We start from the raw sequence: 14766 nt of genomic DNA, 5'->3' as shown, positions 1-14766 counted from the left end.
TACGGACATTGAATATACCAATTTCGGGTAACCACACCCCGGTGTTCTCCTCCCACACACCCTCACCCATCTACCTAGTTTCCTCCTCATTTTTTTCACCCTTTCCATCACCCTCCCTCACCTGGCTCCATCTGCCCATCACCCACTCCCCATCTGGTTTTACCTATCTTGTACCAGCCTCCATCCCACCTCCAGTACTTACTGCTATATACTAGCAATCTTTCCTCTTCTCTCTCAGTCATGATGCAGGGTTTTGACCCCAAACGTCAACTTACACCTTTTGCCTCCACAGATGCTAGTAGATCCGCTGAGTTCTTTTTTTTTGTCTTGAAGTTAACAGCTCATTTTGAAAACTTAACAGTTGCTTATAAGTTATCAATATTCAATGAAGCAGACTTCTAAATTTGGAAGGATAAGACAGCTTTACCCGACCACAGTCGGAATTTGGCTCCTTAAGTAACTAGGTAACAACTGTTTGCCGATGCTACAATTCACATTGCATTTCTTAATGAAGATGAGAATACATTCCTTAAGGGAAATGGAAAGAAAATAGAATTCCCTGGTAAATCAACTATTTAGTTCTTAGCACTCTTGCATTCATTCAAATGGAAAATCACTGTTGAGATTCATCGCTCACATAATACTTCAGATATCTTCTATTTTAATCCATTCAGGACAGTTGTGGCCAATATTACATGGGCTATTGCACAGTATGGGGTGATAAAATGCTTCATAAGCCAAATCATGATAAGATGTGAATGTTAGTTTATGATATCTATATGCAGCAGTAATTAGAACCTGCCTCCCCATAACATTTAGTCTCGTTGGCAAGTAAAGCTCTCTGCAAAAAGTGTGCTTCAGTTCTCTTTAGAGTAGTGGAAATGAAAGGGTGTACTCATCAGAAAAGGCAGAATTGACTGCAGCTATTTTCTCAAGGAAAGAGAAGGCTGAGAGCTAATGGTCTTTGAAATTATGAAAGGATAAATGTTGAGAAGATGTTCCTGTTTGTGTTAAGATCAAAATTACAAGCCGTATATACAAGGTGATCACAATAAATCAAATAGGGAATTCAAAAGTACTTTACCCAATAATAGTGTGAATTAGGAACTCACTACCACAAGGAGTAGTTGAGGTGAATAGTATTGACACACTTAAAAGGGGAGGTGGATAAGCACACGTGTGAGAAAAGAAATGGATATGCTGATATGGTGGGTGGAGAGTCAGGTGGAGCATAAAATCTAGCACAGACCAGTTGAGCTGAATGACCTACTTCTGTCCTGTGAACTCTGTCATTTACAATGGTATTGATATTGGTTTCTCATTGTCACTTGTACCGAGGTACAGTGAAAAATTTGTCTTGCATACTGTTCATACAGATCAGTTCATTACACAGTGCATTGAGGTAGTACAGGGTAAAAACAATAAGAGAATACAGAGTAAAATGTCACAGCTACAGAGGAAGTGCAGTGCAGATAGGCAATAAGGTTATAACAAAGGTAGCTTGTGAGGTCAAGAGTCCATCTCATCGTATAAGGGAACCATTCAATAGTCTTATAACAGCAGGATAGAAGCTGTCCTTGAGCCTGGTGGTATGTGCCCTCAGGCTGCCTGTTGGGAAGAGGGGTGAAGAGAGAACGTCCCAGGTGGGTGAATGTTGATGTGAAGCAACCCAGCTGTGAGCTTAAAGTTATCTTCAGAGTTAGTATTACACTACCACTGTGAACTTAACAGATAAATTAACACATGCTAATTAAAAAAAAAGAAAAAATAGGCATAACTAACCACAACATGAAATTAATAAATTTTAAAGAATAAATCCAATATATGGGCCTGTGCTTCATTTGAGGTACTGGATGATGTAAATGGTTTGTGGGCAAACAGCAACTCTAAACAGCAACTCTAGATTAGCAGATGAGTGTATTTAAGAAGTTCCAAACTGTTTGGGATTGTATGGAGTAGAGTTGAGGAATAGGTTGGGTTGGGGTATTATTCAGGAAAGAATAAAAAGTAAAATACTAACCTCTAGTTCATTTTCATCAAATATTTTAATCAAGTCAATAGGAATGAGTTCCGTGAAGCCCTGAAAATGAAATTTTAATGAAAAAGTATCATCACCATTTGTACAAGAATTATGAATACACCAGAGAGTACATTTCAGTTTTCTGTATTATCTGATTGACAGCTCCTATTATTGTTAAAGACATTGGGAGACCAGAATTAGACAGGTATTAATCATACTAACATGATTGTAAAATGCATAGGCTTTTTCCTGCTAACTTTGCACAGTTCCATTTCCAATGAATAAGGTAGGCTGCTAGTTTGTAATAGAACTATAAGAGTTAGACAACAGTAGAACTTCTCTTCTGAACTCCTTGTAAAGAATGCCTTGCTTCCGTTTAGCATCCTCAAAGGCAGCCAAAAAAGTATTGAAAATGGAAACTTCCATTCAACCATTCCAAAGCTATATTAGCTTTAAAGGAGTTACAGCTTTACATAGTATATAAAAATATTTACTGATGAAGGACACCATTCACACATTATTGAAAATGAGGAGAAACAACTAATTTTGGCCAGCTTTCTCAAACATAGATCCATATTTACATTATTTGCTCCAAAATTTGACAACAAAGGAACCACTGTTTAACAATACAGTATAATCGTTGAAATAAAATTAAAGTGCCCTCTGAGGATAGGTTGAGCAAGCTGGGGCTTTTCTCTTTGGAGCGAGGGAGGATGAAAGGTGACTTGATAGAGGCATAAAAGACGATAAGAGGCATAGACTGAGTAGACAGTCAGAGAGTTTTTCCCAGGGCAAAATTTTAAGGTGATTGGAGGAAAGTGCAGGGGGGATGTCAGAGGTAAGTTTTTTTTAAATTCAGAGTGGTGGATGCGTGGAACACACTGCCGACAGAGGTGGTGGAGGCAGATACATTAGGGACATTTAAGAGACTCTTAGGTAGCCACATGAATGATAGAAAAATGGAGGGCTATGTGGGAGAGAAGGGTTAGATAGATCTTAGAGCAGGATAAAATGTCGACACAACATTTTGGGCCAAAGGGCCTGTAATGTTCTATGTTCTATGCATGTCAGCTACTTGATGCAAGTGCACTGAGCGCCACCTTGTGGTCTTTGCATACTTTCTGTGCCCATCAGGTTGTTAATATTTAGTTGATCTGCACAATCAATCAACTATCTCCAAAACCTTGATTAAGGAGATTTAAACCCTAATTTTGCAGGAAGGGAAACATAAAATTCTATTTCAGGGAAAATGTATTAGTTAACGCCAAAGTTCTGGTAGAAAGCTGCGATTTTTTTTGTGTGAATTTCAAGTACACAAGCAGAAACCCTGGTGTGAATGCTCCATTCAGCAGCTAACATCTTAAGAGTTATTGATAAAATAGCAGCTACAGACACAGGAAACACAGTTCAAAATGAATAGTCAGTTTGACATTACAAAAATAATCAGTTACCTCCATGAAGGCGTTCATCTGCTTCTGTACCCGATTAACAAACCTCCACTGGATGACCAGGCTGCAGATGAGAGACAAAGTAAAAGTAATTCCAGAAAGGCATCAGTATACTCAATAACTTCATTTTCCTTTCAGCTTTTTAAAGTTTCAGTAGGTTGAAAAATAAGCATCACTTGAACTAGTTCATTGCTTAGTTTTGAATTCCTACACGACAGTACATAATGAAACACAGAACTTGTGTAGAGATGCAGTGTAATGTTTAATGTATTAAAGGACTGAATAATGAGGAAAGATAAAATGATGGTTGTTTTCAAATTTAGAGGGAGGAAAACGAGGGATAATTTACAGTGATATGCATGTTTCCAATGAGCAAGAAGAGACTAAATTTGAGAATTATTTCATGGTAAGTTATCACGAACATTAACTGCTGAGAGACATGCTGAGGACAATTACCACAAAACTTCCTACCAAGCATTAGTAATGCCACGAATGATGATTGTGAAGGAACAAAAGTCTGGTAACATTCAATGAGCAATCAGGTACTGAAGTTGGTAATGGAAGAGTCAAACAGCTGGGTCAAATGCTTCATCATTTTTGTGACTAATAATCCTTTATAATAATCCTTCCAAATATGGTAAAACATATTACTATAACAAATATTCAAAATTATGACATTAAACAGAATTTTAATTGCATGTTTTTGTAACATCGGAATACAGAATGGCAATGAGAAAATTGAGCACGCAGACTCCAATTTCAGAGAAGAACAATTTGTGATGAAGAAAAACTCCATTTTCAGGCTCTGTTGAGGAACAGCACAAACCTCACCACACATAGTTTTAGTCTGGAACCATGAGATATGCTACAAATTCTGCATCCAATGAAAGTCAGAAAGACCTCTTATTTCAATTTATATTTCAAATTAATTGTCATTATAGTTAAAGAACAAATTGACAAGTCCAGAAGGAAATAATTACTGAGTAATCATAAAGAAAACCTGTGTATATAACAGAAGAAGAAAAGGACAGAACACCAAACATCCCAATTGAGCAAAAATCAGATCAGCAGAGGGACCCACCAAAATCAACAAAGGTAATGAACAAAAAAAGGGATGAGAATTCCCAGGGCTATCAAGTTTCCATCCCAAAATTTTAAGAGGTTGGTAAGAACACTGTAGATTTAATGACCCTTTATTCTAAAAAAAAACTGTTAGGAAATCACTGGATCTTAACAGATTTTCTGAAAGACAGAAACATGGTTGTCAATAGGGGCAAATGCAAATCATCCATTTGGAACAAAAAGGATAAAACCAAATATTTACTAAATGATAAAAAGTTCAAATCTCTGGCACAAGGAAGACCACGGATGCTGGAAGTCTGGAGCAACACACAAAATGCTGGAGGAATTCAACAGGTCAGGCAGCATTTATGGAGGGAAATGAACAGTCGATGTTTTGGGCCAAGACCCTTCATCGGGACTGGAAAGAAAGAGAAGAAGGCAGAAGCCAGAATAAAAGGGTGGGATAAAAGTCCTCACCTACCACCCCACGAGCCTCTGCATCCAATATATCATTCTCTGCAACTTTTGCCATCTCCAACAAGATCCCACCACCAGCCATATCTTCACCTCTCTGCTTTCTGCAGGGATTGCTCTCTCTATGACTCCCTTGTCTGCTCCTCTCTTCCCACTGATCCCCTTCCAGGCACTTATCCCTGCAACCATGCTAAATGTTACACCTGCCCCTACACCTCCTCCCTCACCACCATTCAGGGCCCCCAACAGTCCTTCTAGGTGAGGCAGTCCTTCACATGTGAATCCATCGGTGTCATTTATTGCATCCAGTGCTCCTGGTGCGGCCTCCTCTACATCGGTGAGACCTGACACAGAGTGGGGGATCACTTCGTCAAGCACCTTCACTCCATCTGTTGTAACAGCCAGGATCTCCTGGTGGCCAGCCATTTTAATTCCACTTCCCATTCCCACATTGACATGTCTGTCCGTGGCCTCCTCTACCGCCAAGTTGAGGCTAGACGCAGATTAGAGAAACAACACCTCATATTCCATCTTGGTAGCCTTCAATCTGACAGCATCAACATTGGTTTCTCTAACTTCCAGCAATCACTCCTCTTTGTCATCCTTCACCCCCACCCCCCACCAACTCTTTTCCTTTTCCTGTGGCCCCTTTGCCCTTTCTCTTTCCTCTCCCCCACGTTCATGACCTGCTCACCTTCTTCCCTTTATTCCATTGTCTACTGTCCTCTCCTATCAGATTCCTTCTTCTTCGGCCTCTTCCACCAATCACCTTCCAGCTTCTCACGTCATTCCCACTTTCACCCCTCCCCTACCTACCTATCTTCCCACTCTCACCTGGATTCACCAATCACCTGCCACCTCGTGCTCCTCCCCCTCCCCTCACCCTTCTATTCTGTCTTTCTGCCTTCTTTCTTTTCAGTCCTGAAAGGGTCTCAGCCCAAAACGTCGACTGTTCATTTCCCTCCATAGTTGCTGCCTGACCTGCTGAGTTTCTCCAGCATTTTTTGTGTGTTGCTCAAAACTCTGGCAGTTTGGAGGAATGCAAGGTTTCCAAGAACATCATCATTAAAATGTCATGCTCTGGTCTGGAATATTATAAAAATTGCCAATGGAATTTTGGCTTAGAGGACTAATATAAGAGAATTAAAGTTACAGCAATACAATATTTTGGTTAGAACTCTGAACAGTTCTAAGCAACCTACATTAGAGAAGAGATCTGGTCCATGGAGATAATGAAGAGGATTTATACCGACTTGGAACACATTTCATTAAATTTGTGAGGTCAACTGGTTATTTGATCACCATTTTCAAAGCGTTAATGAGAAATAGTAGTTTAAATAGAGAGGAACTATTTCTGCAAGGGGGAAGACTATTAAATTAAATAAACATTCACTTACTCTATATACTCCCTTTTGTTTTCATTGGTAACCACCATGTCTGAACCATTGGGTTTCAGATCCACTTGATAGGTCTACGAAGGACAAGCCAAATGAGTGAAGCTGCACAACAGAGAGGCTGACAAGATGATGATACTCAAACAGAAAACAGCAATCTACAATCAATGTAATTCAGACTCATGAAACATGCATTGCATTTCATTTCTTTTAATGAAATGAATACTTAGAAGTATTAATCATACAGCAAGGTGATTTCTAGTAAGGAGCATGGGTACAATGATCACTGTAGGCTACCTCTTCATGGAGCTGCAGCAACAAATGGTCATCAAGATGAGCACTAATGTTTTGGGGGTGCATCACTCATGAAACAAACTACTCCTAGACAGCAGATGTCGCAAGACAGGTAAGATATCATGACCAGCCTCAAATGGATGCTGTTACTGGGCTACACCCCTTGCTCCGGGTGGTATCAGCAAGACAATAAATGTCACTCCACTGCTCACATGACAAGAAGTCACTGTACTAATCCACCCGGTAACTGGCTTATGTTATTGGACCTGGCACTGAACTGCCACCTCAGATCCCTAGCACACCAGGGCTGGATGTGGAGGACTGATCTTGCTGGCCCATCATGTTTTAAGTTAGGTGGGGAAGACAAGATGGCAACTCATTTTCAGGCAGCAGAGTGAAGCGAGCCCCTCCTCTAGAACTTCCCTGATGCATGGCAAAGCTCAGATGGAGGTTCATCTGCTGTCAAAGCCGACACTGATCTTTAACAGTTTTTAAACATCCCTGACATTCAGAGATATATAAAAACTATTAAAATTTTTGAAAATAATTTTTTAAAAAACAATTGAAAACAGAGAAAACTGCAATGATTAACACATTAGACTAAAGTAATATGATTTAAAAAGCTCTTTGCCTCCTTATCCTCAGATTGTACACCACCTCTCACTTACATAGGAAGTAATAAGAAGGGCTTATTGTTCTACTCCACGTGGCATCTGCACTCAGTACCATCTGTCACTCAACAAGGCTTGGAGTCTCAGCACATATCCAGGATTTCTTTTATACCCTGATGTTGACAGTTATGCTTGGATTTTATTTTGACCAGAATCATTTAGCTTCTTTAGGCATCAACACATTCACATAATCAGGATGACTCATTAAAATTTGATGAAAAATATTGATCAAACAAGATTATCAGTTCAAATTTTGGTGAACTGATATTACTGGAGTTTTCAAAAACTCAATGATTTATAGATATTATCATGATGACTGGCTTGAAATCTTGCACTCTTGAAATCTGTCACGAGGTAAGATGTCTACATACCTGCCCAAAATTTTCTTCATCTATGCAAAATCTGAGATCCAGCTCAGTGGGGTCATTTTCAAGAATCCACCTTAAAGAATTGAAATATTCACCATCCTATAACAGGGCAGAACAGGATTAAAGGTTAAATGTAGTACATAATGGGCATAACCAATGAATGCAGTAACTGATGCTATGAATTAAGTCTATGTTCCAAACCCACGTACAGTATTTAAACACTGAAATGCGAAAAAAAAACATGGTTTAGGTCTGCAGGTGACTGGATATTGTCCAATCTGAGATTTCCGTGATCTACTGCAATTATTGCAAGTGCTTGTGTCATAACGGGAGTTCTGAGAAACTACATTCGATTCCTTCAACCTGTTGTAGGCAATTCCTGTCATAGACTTTAATGTCTTGATAGAGAAATGATGCCATTTCTTCCAATCCTTCACCAGGAATTCATATTGGTCGGGATCAATGTCAAATGCCTTTGTGTTTCACTCACATGCATCCTCGGTGAAGCTTGGGGCAGCCTGTGGCTTTCTTCCCTCTGCTAACTCCTCATATAGAGTGCTCTTGGCTGTGCAACTATCCTCCTCAGATGGTCTAACCAGTGCAAACTTTTCATTTGGTAAATTTGAACTCTGAAGAACCACTGTGGTGGTGAGTCTATTTTGCCATTTGTTATGAAGTATGTGGCAATAAAAACACAGTTAGAAGCTACTTATCCTTTATTCTTCATGTGCACAGGTTGTACATGATAACCTATGATGCACACGTGTGCAAAACACACTAGCCTTGTACGCGAGTGTTTTGGATTTGATGGTGAGCTTATAGTAGTTCCATGCTCTTTTAGTTAGCTTGCTATGAGCAGCAATAGCTTTCCAATGCAAACATTGAACTCTGAATCCAGTGAAAAGTAGGAAGCTACTGCAGAATCCTAAATAGCAAAACATTTGAACTACATCTAATTGGTTCTCATAAGTGTGATATTCTCTGCTATAATATAAATATTTTCTTTATGCCACTGGTGAGGGCAAATGCCTGACAAGCTCTTGAATGGCATCTATAGTAAGAGCAAGTTAGAAACAGTCGCAGACAGATACAGCATGGAATCAGGCCCTTGGAAACAACAATTCTGTGCTGACCATTAACCACCTATTTACACTAATCTAACATTAATCCCATTTTTATTTTCACCACATTCTCATCAAATCTGCCCTTGTTCTACCACTCACCTGCACATGAGGGAATATTTACAGTGGCCAATTAACCTACCAATTCGCGCGTCTTTGAGATGTGGCAGAAAACCACACGGTCAAAAGGTGTACATGGAAACTCCACACACAGCACTAGAAATCAGGATTGAAATGGATCTCTGGCGCCGTAAGGCAGCGGCTCTGTTAACTGCGTCGATATGAAATGTAATAATTACTAGCAATAAATGCCAACAGATTCCTATTGACCTGATACAGTTTACAACAAACAAAGAAGATGACTAGGCAATCAGTGGCAGAATCTGATATCATCAGTTGGTTGTCTTGCATTAATTGTGTAAAGCTCTTCCTTCTTTTGTTGTTAATTTGCATAACAAAATGTGGCTGTTTTATGCAAGTGTCAGGAATATTTAGAAAGGAAAATAAATGCAATGGAAAACAGGCCATTCACAAATTATTGACTGATATAGAGACTGTATATAATTGGATATTCATAAACAATGAATACCATTCTACCTAATGTACTTATAGCATAAATAATAATGTACAGAATGTACAAAATAATCTCCACGAGTTGTACATTGGAGAACTGACAGTACTTAGTTTCTTCTGCCATTAGATCTAGTTCAGAACTGTTACATTTTGATAAAAAATACTTCAAGTATTGCTTAAAAACAAAACTTTCAGAGAATCAGGGGTCCTAAAACTTAAGAATCTGTTTTTTAATGTCGTAAGCCATCCAGGCTCTGCATCAAAGATTGTGGAATATTAAACTTATTGGCATGTTATCACCTTGTAGTTATGGGTAATGTATTGCACAGCACATGGCAATGGAGCCATCCAACACCAGGAGAAATGAGCAGCGGCTATGTATAAATGAGATAAAGAGAGTAAGGAAAATCAAGAATAAAATTACATAAATGTACAAATTTAAACCAAATTACCAAGCAATTTTACAGTATAAAACTTCAAGGGTTTATAGGTAAGATCACGTGTAATTTTCTTTTGAAAGCAATGATGATATGGAGTAACTTGTATGTTTGCTTTTGTACTTACCACCGACTCCATGTCTTTCAGTGTGATTGATTTTCCCAACATCATCTTGTAAAAGGGTCTGATGAAGAAGCCTGAAATAAAAACAAGATGAATGAACTAGATGAAAACTCAAGATTATTAGGCCTGAATTTTAGTTGGTCATGAACAGGAATTACTGCCTGGAACAAACCTGCAATGTTCAATTTTGTGATTTTCATCAGCAAGGAAAATAATAATAAAATTTGTCTACCAGGATTTGTGACATGGCAGAAATATGAAAAGTGCTTCTTTTACTGCCATCTCTAGGTAATGTTGGAACTGTGTGTTATGAACACATTATCTTGTGGCCTCAATCAAAGAAACTTCACATCACATATCCTTAATGTTTAACTACGTACACCCAATATATCTTATTATTTATAACTTTTTGTAAGTTTTTATATAACCTGAAATTTTAACAGTTCTCTCCCCTAACTTGCTGAGAGTTCCCAGCATTTTGTGTTTTTATTTTAGATTTCATTGTCTGCAGATTTTCAAGCATACATTACGTCCCATCACAAAATCTCACAATTCTGCTGGCTTTCAATGCTACCTGCTTGGTATTACTTAAATTAAGATCTTCCTTCACACCTTCTAACACTTCAATACACAATCCAACAATAAACTGATATGAAAGCTAATATTAATGACATAAAACCTCAAAGAATAATACTGAAGAATAAGTTAAAATTAAACAAGTCACCCCAGAGAAAACAACGTAGCATCTGCACTCAATGGTGGTCAAGTGGATTGTGGAGGGAAAATGGGCAGAGTGATAACTGAATGATCTCCAGTGGGGTATGAAGACAACAATGAACAGACAAGTGATTGAAGTGGATGGAGACCAGATACAACACACTTATTTAATAAAATGCTGAATGGGTAGTGAGGTGTGTACAACTTGTATCTAATGGTTGTTTCTTGAATGTGTAGTCACAAGTTTTGCCATCAAGAGTTTTTAAGACTTGACAATTGCAATAAAATTTACCCAGGATTTCTTTTGTTAGATGAAGGACCTTTCCTCTGCTGATTTTTCTTACTTAGAAGAGTAGTGCTGAGTGATATTTACTTAACCTATACAGATTTATGTTGTTTCAAAATGCATTTGTTTACTCTACTGTGAAAGAATATCTAAAACTTTTCAGATACTTTCCTCGTTTGGGCACCCTGGGCATTCTGCAGGTAGGAGCAATTAGCTATGTCAGCACAACATTGTGGGCCGAAGGGCCTGTTCTGTGCTGTACTGTTCTATGTTCATTTATACATAAAAAAAAATCAGCTTTAAAATTCATTACAGAGCGCCTGTTTCCCCAATAGACTCAGCACCTGAAACAGATAATATTCCATTCTGTACTTTAGAGACCATCACCTTGGCCATAATGATATATATGGGTCACACCAAAAATTCTTCCTGATGCAAAATGAGTTTTAGTAATGCAGTTGGGCTAAATTGCTCGTGCTTTTTTTTGTTGAAATACACCTCACATACAACTGCAATGAGAAACTTTTCCAGCAACCTTTTGATTCTCCAAGTATCTTGGATTGAACAAGAAACCTTTGTTTAATTTGTCCAATGTAAAAAGGCTCACTCTTAATTTCAAAAGCAAAGTGATAAAGAAATTCATGCTACAAACAGGTTACACAAAGACAATCAAATACTAAATTCAGACAAATTTAAGAAATTGCCACTTGGTTGTTAAGCCAGTCAAGAACCAGACTGATTACAGAAAGTTTGGAAGTGAAAAAGGAAATGAGAGGCAAAGAGGGAGCATAAGAAAAGACTGGCAACAACATGAAAATGAATCCAAAAATATTCCACAGACAACTGAATGGGAAAAGTATTGCAAGAGAACTTGATACCAAAAAGGAAATCGCCTCAAGGCAAAGGCATGGTTTGGATATTAAATGAATGTTTTAAATCAGTCTTCACTACAGAAGGGGGTGCTGCTGGAGGTCAATAAGGGAAGATTTGGCTAAGGTTTTAGATGTGATACAAATTGATGAAGGGGATATACTAGAAGTTATACCAGAAGTTATACTAGAAGCATTTGATACATTTGAAGTGGATAATTCACCTGCTCCAGATGGGATACATTCAGATTGGTGGGTGAAGGAAGAGAAGAAATTCCAGAGGCCCTAGCCACAATCTTCCAAACATCTTTGGATTCAGGGTGGTGCATGAGGATTGGAAAGTGGCAAATTTTACACCTTTGTTTAAAAAAGGGGTACAAGGATAAAATAAAGAACTACAGACCAGTTAGATCAATGTTGGTGTTGAGGAAAGTTCCAGAAACAATAACCAGAATCAGAATTAGCAATTATTTGGACACTTGGGGATTGATTAGAGAACACCAGAACAAAGTGAAATCATGTCTAATTTACTTCAGAGGATATGAGGTAATAGAGAGGGGTTGATGAGGGAAATACATTTGAAATGGTATGGACTTCCAAAGGCCATTTAGCAAAATGTCACATAACAAGCTCAATATTAAGACAGAATGAAAGAGCCTGTGGCAGCATGGATAGAAAATTGACTAATTAAGAGGAAACAGAGACCAGTAGTGAAAGGTTACCTTTTGAACTGGACAAAATTGCACAATGAAGTTCTCCAGGGACCTATGCAAGGTTCAGTGCCTTCCTTAACCTAAACGTTAAAAATCTGAACTTGGGGACTCAGGACACAATTTCCTGGGTCTTGGAAACTTGAAACTTGGAGGCACAGTGAACTGTGAGAGGGCCTCAAAGAGATATAGTCAGATTGGTAGAATGAACAGATAGGTGGCAGGTGAAATTAATGCTGAGAAATGTGAAGTATTAATTGTTGTTCAGAAGAATATTCTGGGCTACAAGCAAGTCATGTTGAACATATTTTTGGACTGCAATGCATCATGTCCAGTACTTAGTGCCGCACTTTTGAAAAGATGTAAAGATTTTGTAGGTGGTGCAGAAGAAATTTACCAAAATAATTCCAGGAAAGAGGGCCTTATTTGGATAAATTGGAGAAGTTCATTTTCTGTTGAAAAGAGAAGAATGTGATGATATCTGACAAAGGTATTCAAAATCATTAAGGGTAAAGACAGTGAAAAAAATGGTTCCCCTCAGAAGAGGGGTCAAGAACTAGGGGACATAAAATGAAGGCAACTGGCAAAAGAACCAAAAGTGAGGGGCAAAGGTCTGGAATGCACCGGCAGGGATAGTAGTGGAGACAGATTCAACTGTAGCATTCAAAAGCGAGCTAGAAAAATATCAGAAAGGAAAGGATTTGCAGGGTTATGGGGAGAAGGTAAGAGATGGGACTCCTACATGCAAGTGATGTGGACTTGAGAGCTGGATGGTTTTTTCCTGTGTAGCAAACATTCTGTAATTCTTTTATGAAACAGTCACAGAACATTACAGCACAGTACAGGCCCTTCAGCCCACGATGTAGTGCCAACATTTTATCCTGCTCTAATATCTATCTAACCCTTCCCTCCCACATAGCCCTCCACTTCTCTGTCATTCCTGTGGCTACCTAAGAGTCTATTATATGTCCCTAATGTATCTGCTCCCACAACCTCTGCCAGCAGTGCGTTCCATGCACCCACCACTCTCTGTGTTAAAAACCTATCCCTGACATCCCTCTTTATATCTTCCTCCAATCACCTTAAAATTATGCCCCCTTGTGTTAGCCATTTTTGCCCTGGGAAAAAGTCTCTGATTGTCTACTCGATCTATGCCTCTTATTATCTTGTAAACCTCTGTCAAGTCACCTCTCATCCTCCTTCTCTCCAAAGAGAAAAGCCCTAGCTCACTCAACCTATCCTCATAAGACATGCTCTCCAATCCAGGCAGCATCCTGGTAAATCTTCTCTGCACCCTCTCTAAAGCTTTCACATCTTTGCTATAATGAGGCGACCAGAACGGGGCACAATACTCCAAGTGTGGTATAACCAGAGTTCTATAGAGCTGCAACATTACCTCGCAGCTCCTGAACTCAATACCCTGACTAATAAAGGCCAACACACAATACACCTTCTTAACAACCCTATCAAACTGCACGGCAACTTTGAGGGATCTATGGATGTGAACCCCAAGATCCCTCTGTTCCTCCACACTGCTCAGAATCCTGCCATTAACCTTGTATTCTGCCTTCAAATTCAATTTCCCGAAGTGTATCACTTCACACTTTTCCGGGTTGAACTCCATCTGCCACTTCTCAGCCCAGCTCTGCATTCTATCAATGTCCTGCAACCTTCTACACTATCCTCAACACCACCAACCTTGGTATCGTCGGCAAATTTACTAACCCACCCTTCCATATCCTCATCAAGTCATTTATAAAAATCACAAACAGCAGGGGTCCCAGAACAGATCTCCGCGGAACACCACTGGTCACTGACCTCCAGGCAGAATACGCTCCATCTACAACCACCCTCTGTCTTCTGTGAGCGAGCCAATTCTGAATCCACACAGTCAACTTTCCCTGGATCCCATGCCTCCCGACTTTCTGAATGAGCCTTCCATGAGGAACCTTATCAAACATCTTACTAAAATCCATGTACACCACATCCACTGCTATACCTTCATCAATGTGCTTTGTCACATCCTCAAAGAATTCAATCAGGCTCATGAGGCATGGCCTGCCCCTCACAAAGCCATGCTGACTGTCCCTAATCAGCCTATGCTTCTCCAAATGCCTATAAATCCTGTCTCTAAGAATCTTCTCCAGTAATTTGCCCACCACTGAAGTAAGACTCACTGGTCTGTAATTCCCAGGGTT

At 39.2% G+C, this 14766-nt stretch overlaps 1 protein-coding gene across 15 annotated transcripts in view; it reads right to left on the bottom strand.

Annotated features, from left to right (window-relative positions):
- The window catches only part of nedd4l (NEDD4 like E3 ubiquitin protein ligase), a 316982-nt gene that overhangs the window by 17078 nt on the left and 285138 nt on the right, over window positions 1-14766 (bottom strand). For all 15 annotated transcript variants that reach the window (XM_052036646.1, XM_052036653.1, XM_052036662.1 and 12 more), the window contains 5 exons: window positions 9990-10060; window positions 7735-7830; window positions 6402-6475; window positions 3472-3532; window positions 2021-2080 (listed from right to left, as the gene is read on the bottom strand). In XM_052036646.1, coding sequence (XP_051892606.1) covers window positions 2021-2080; window positions 3472-3532; window positions 6402-6475; window positions 7735-7830; window positions 9990-10060 — 362 coding nt within the window. The remainder of the gene's footprint in view (window positions 1-2020; window positions 2081-3471; window positions 3533-6401; window positions 6476-7734; window positions 7831-9989; window positions 10061-14766) is intronic.

The sequence above is a fragment of the Pristis pectinata genome, chromosome 2 (assembly GCF_009764475.1).
Source record: "Pristis pectinata isolate sPriPec2 chromosome 2, sPriPec2.1.pri, whole genome shotgun sequence".
NCBI lineage: Eukaryota > Metazoa > Chordata > Chondrichthyes > Rhinopristiformes > Pristidae > Pristis > Pristis pectinata.
Note: the sequence above shows the minus strand (reverse complement) of the source record. Positions and strands in the feature narration are given on the sequence as shown.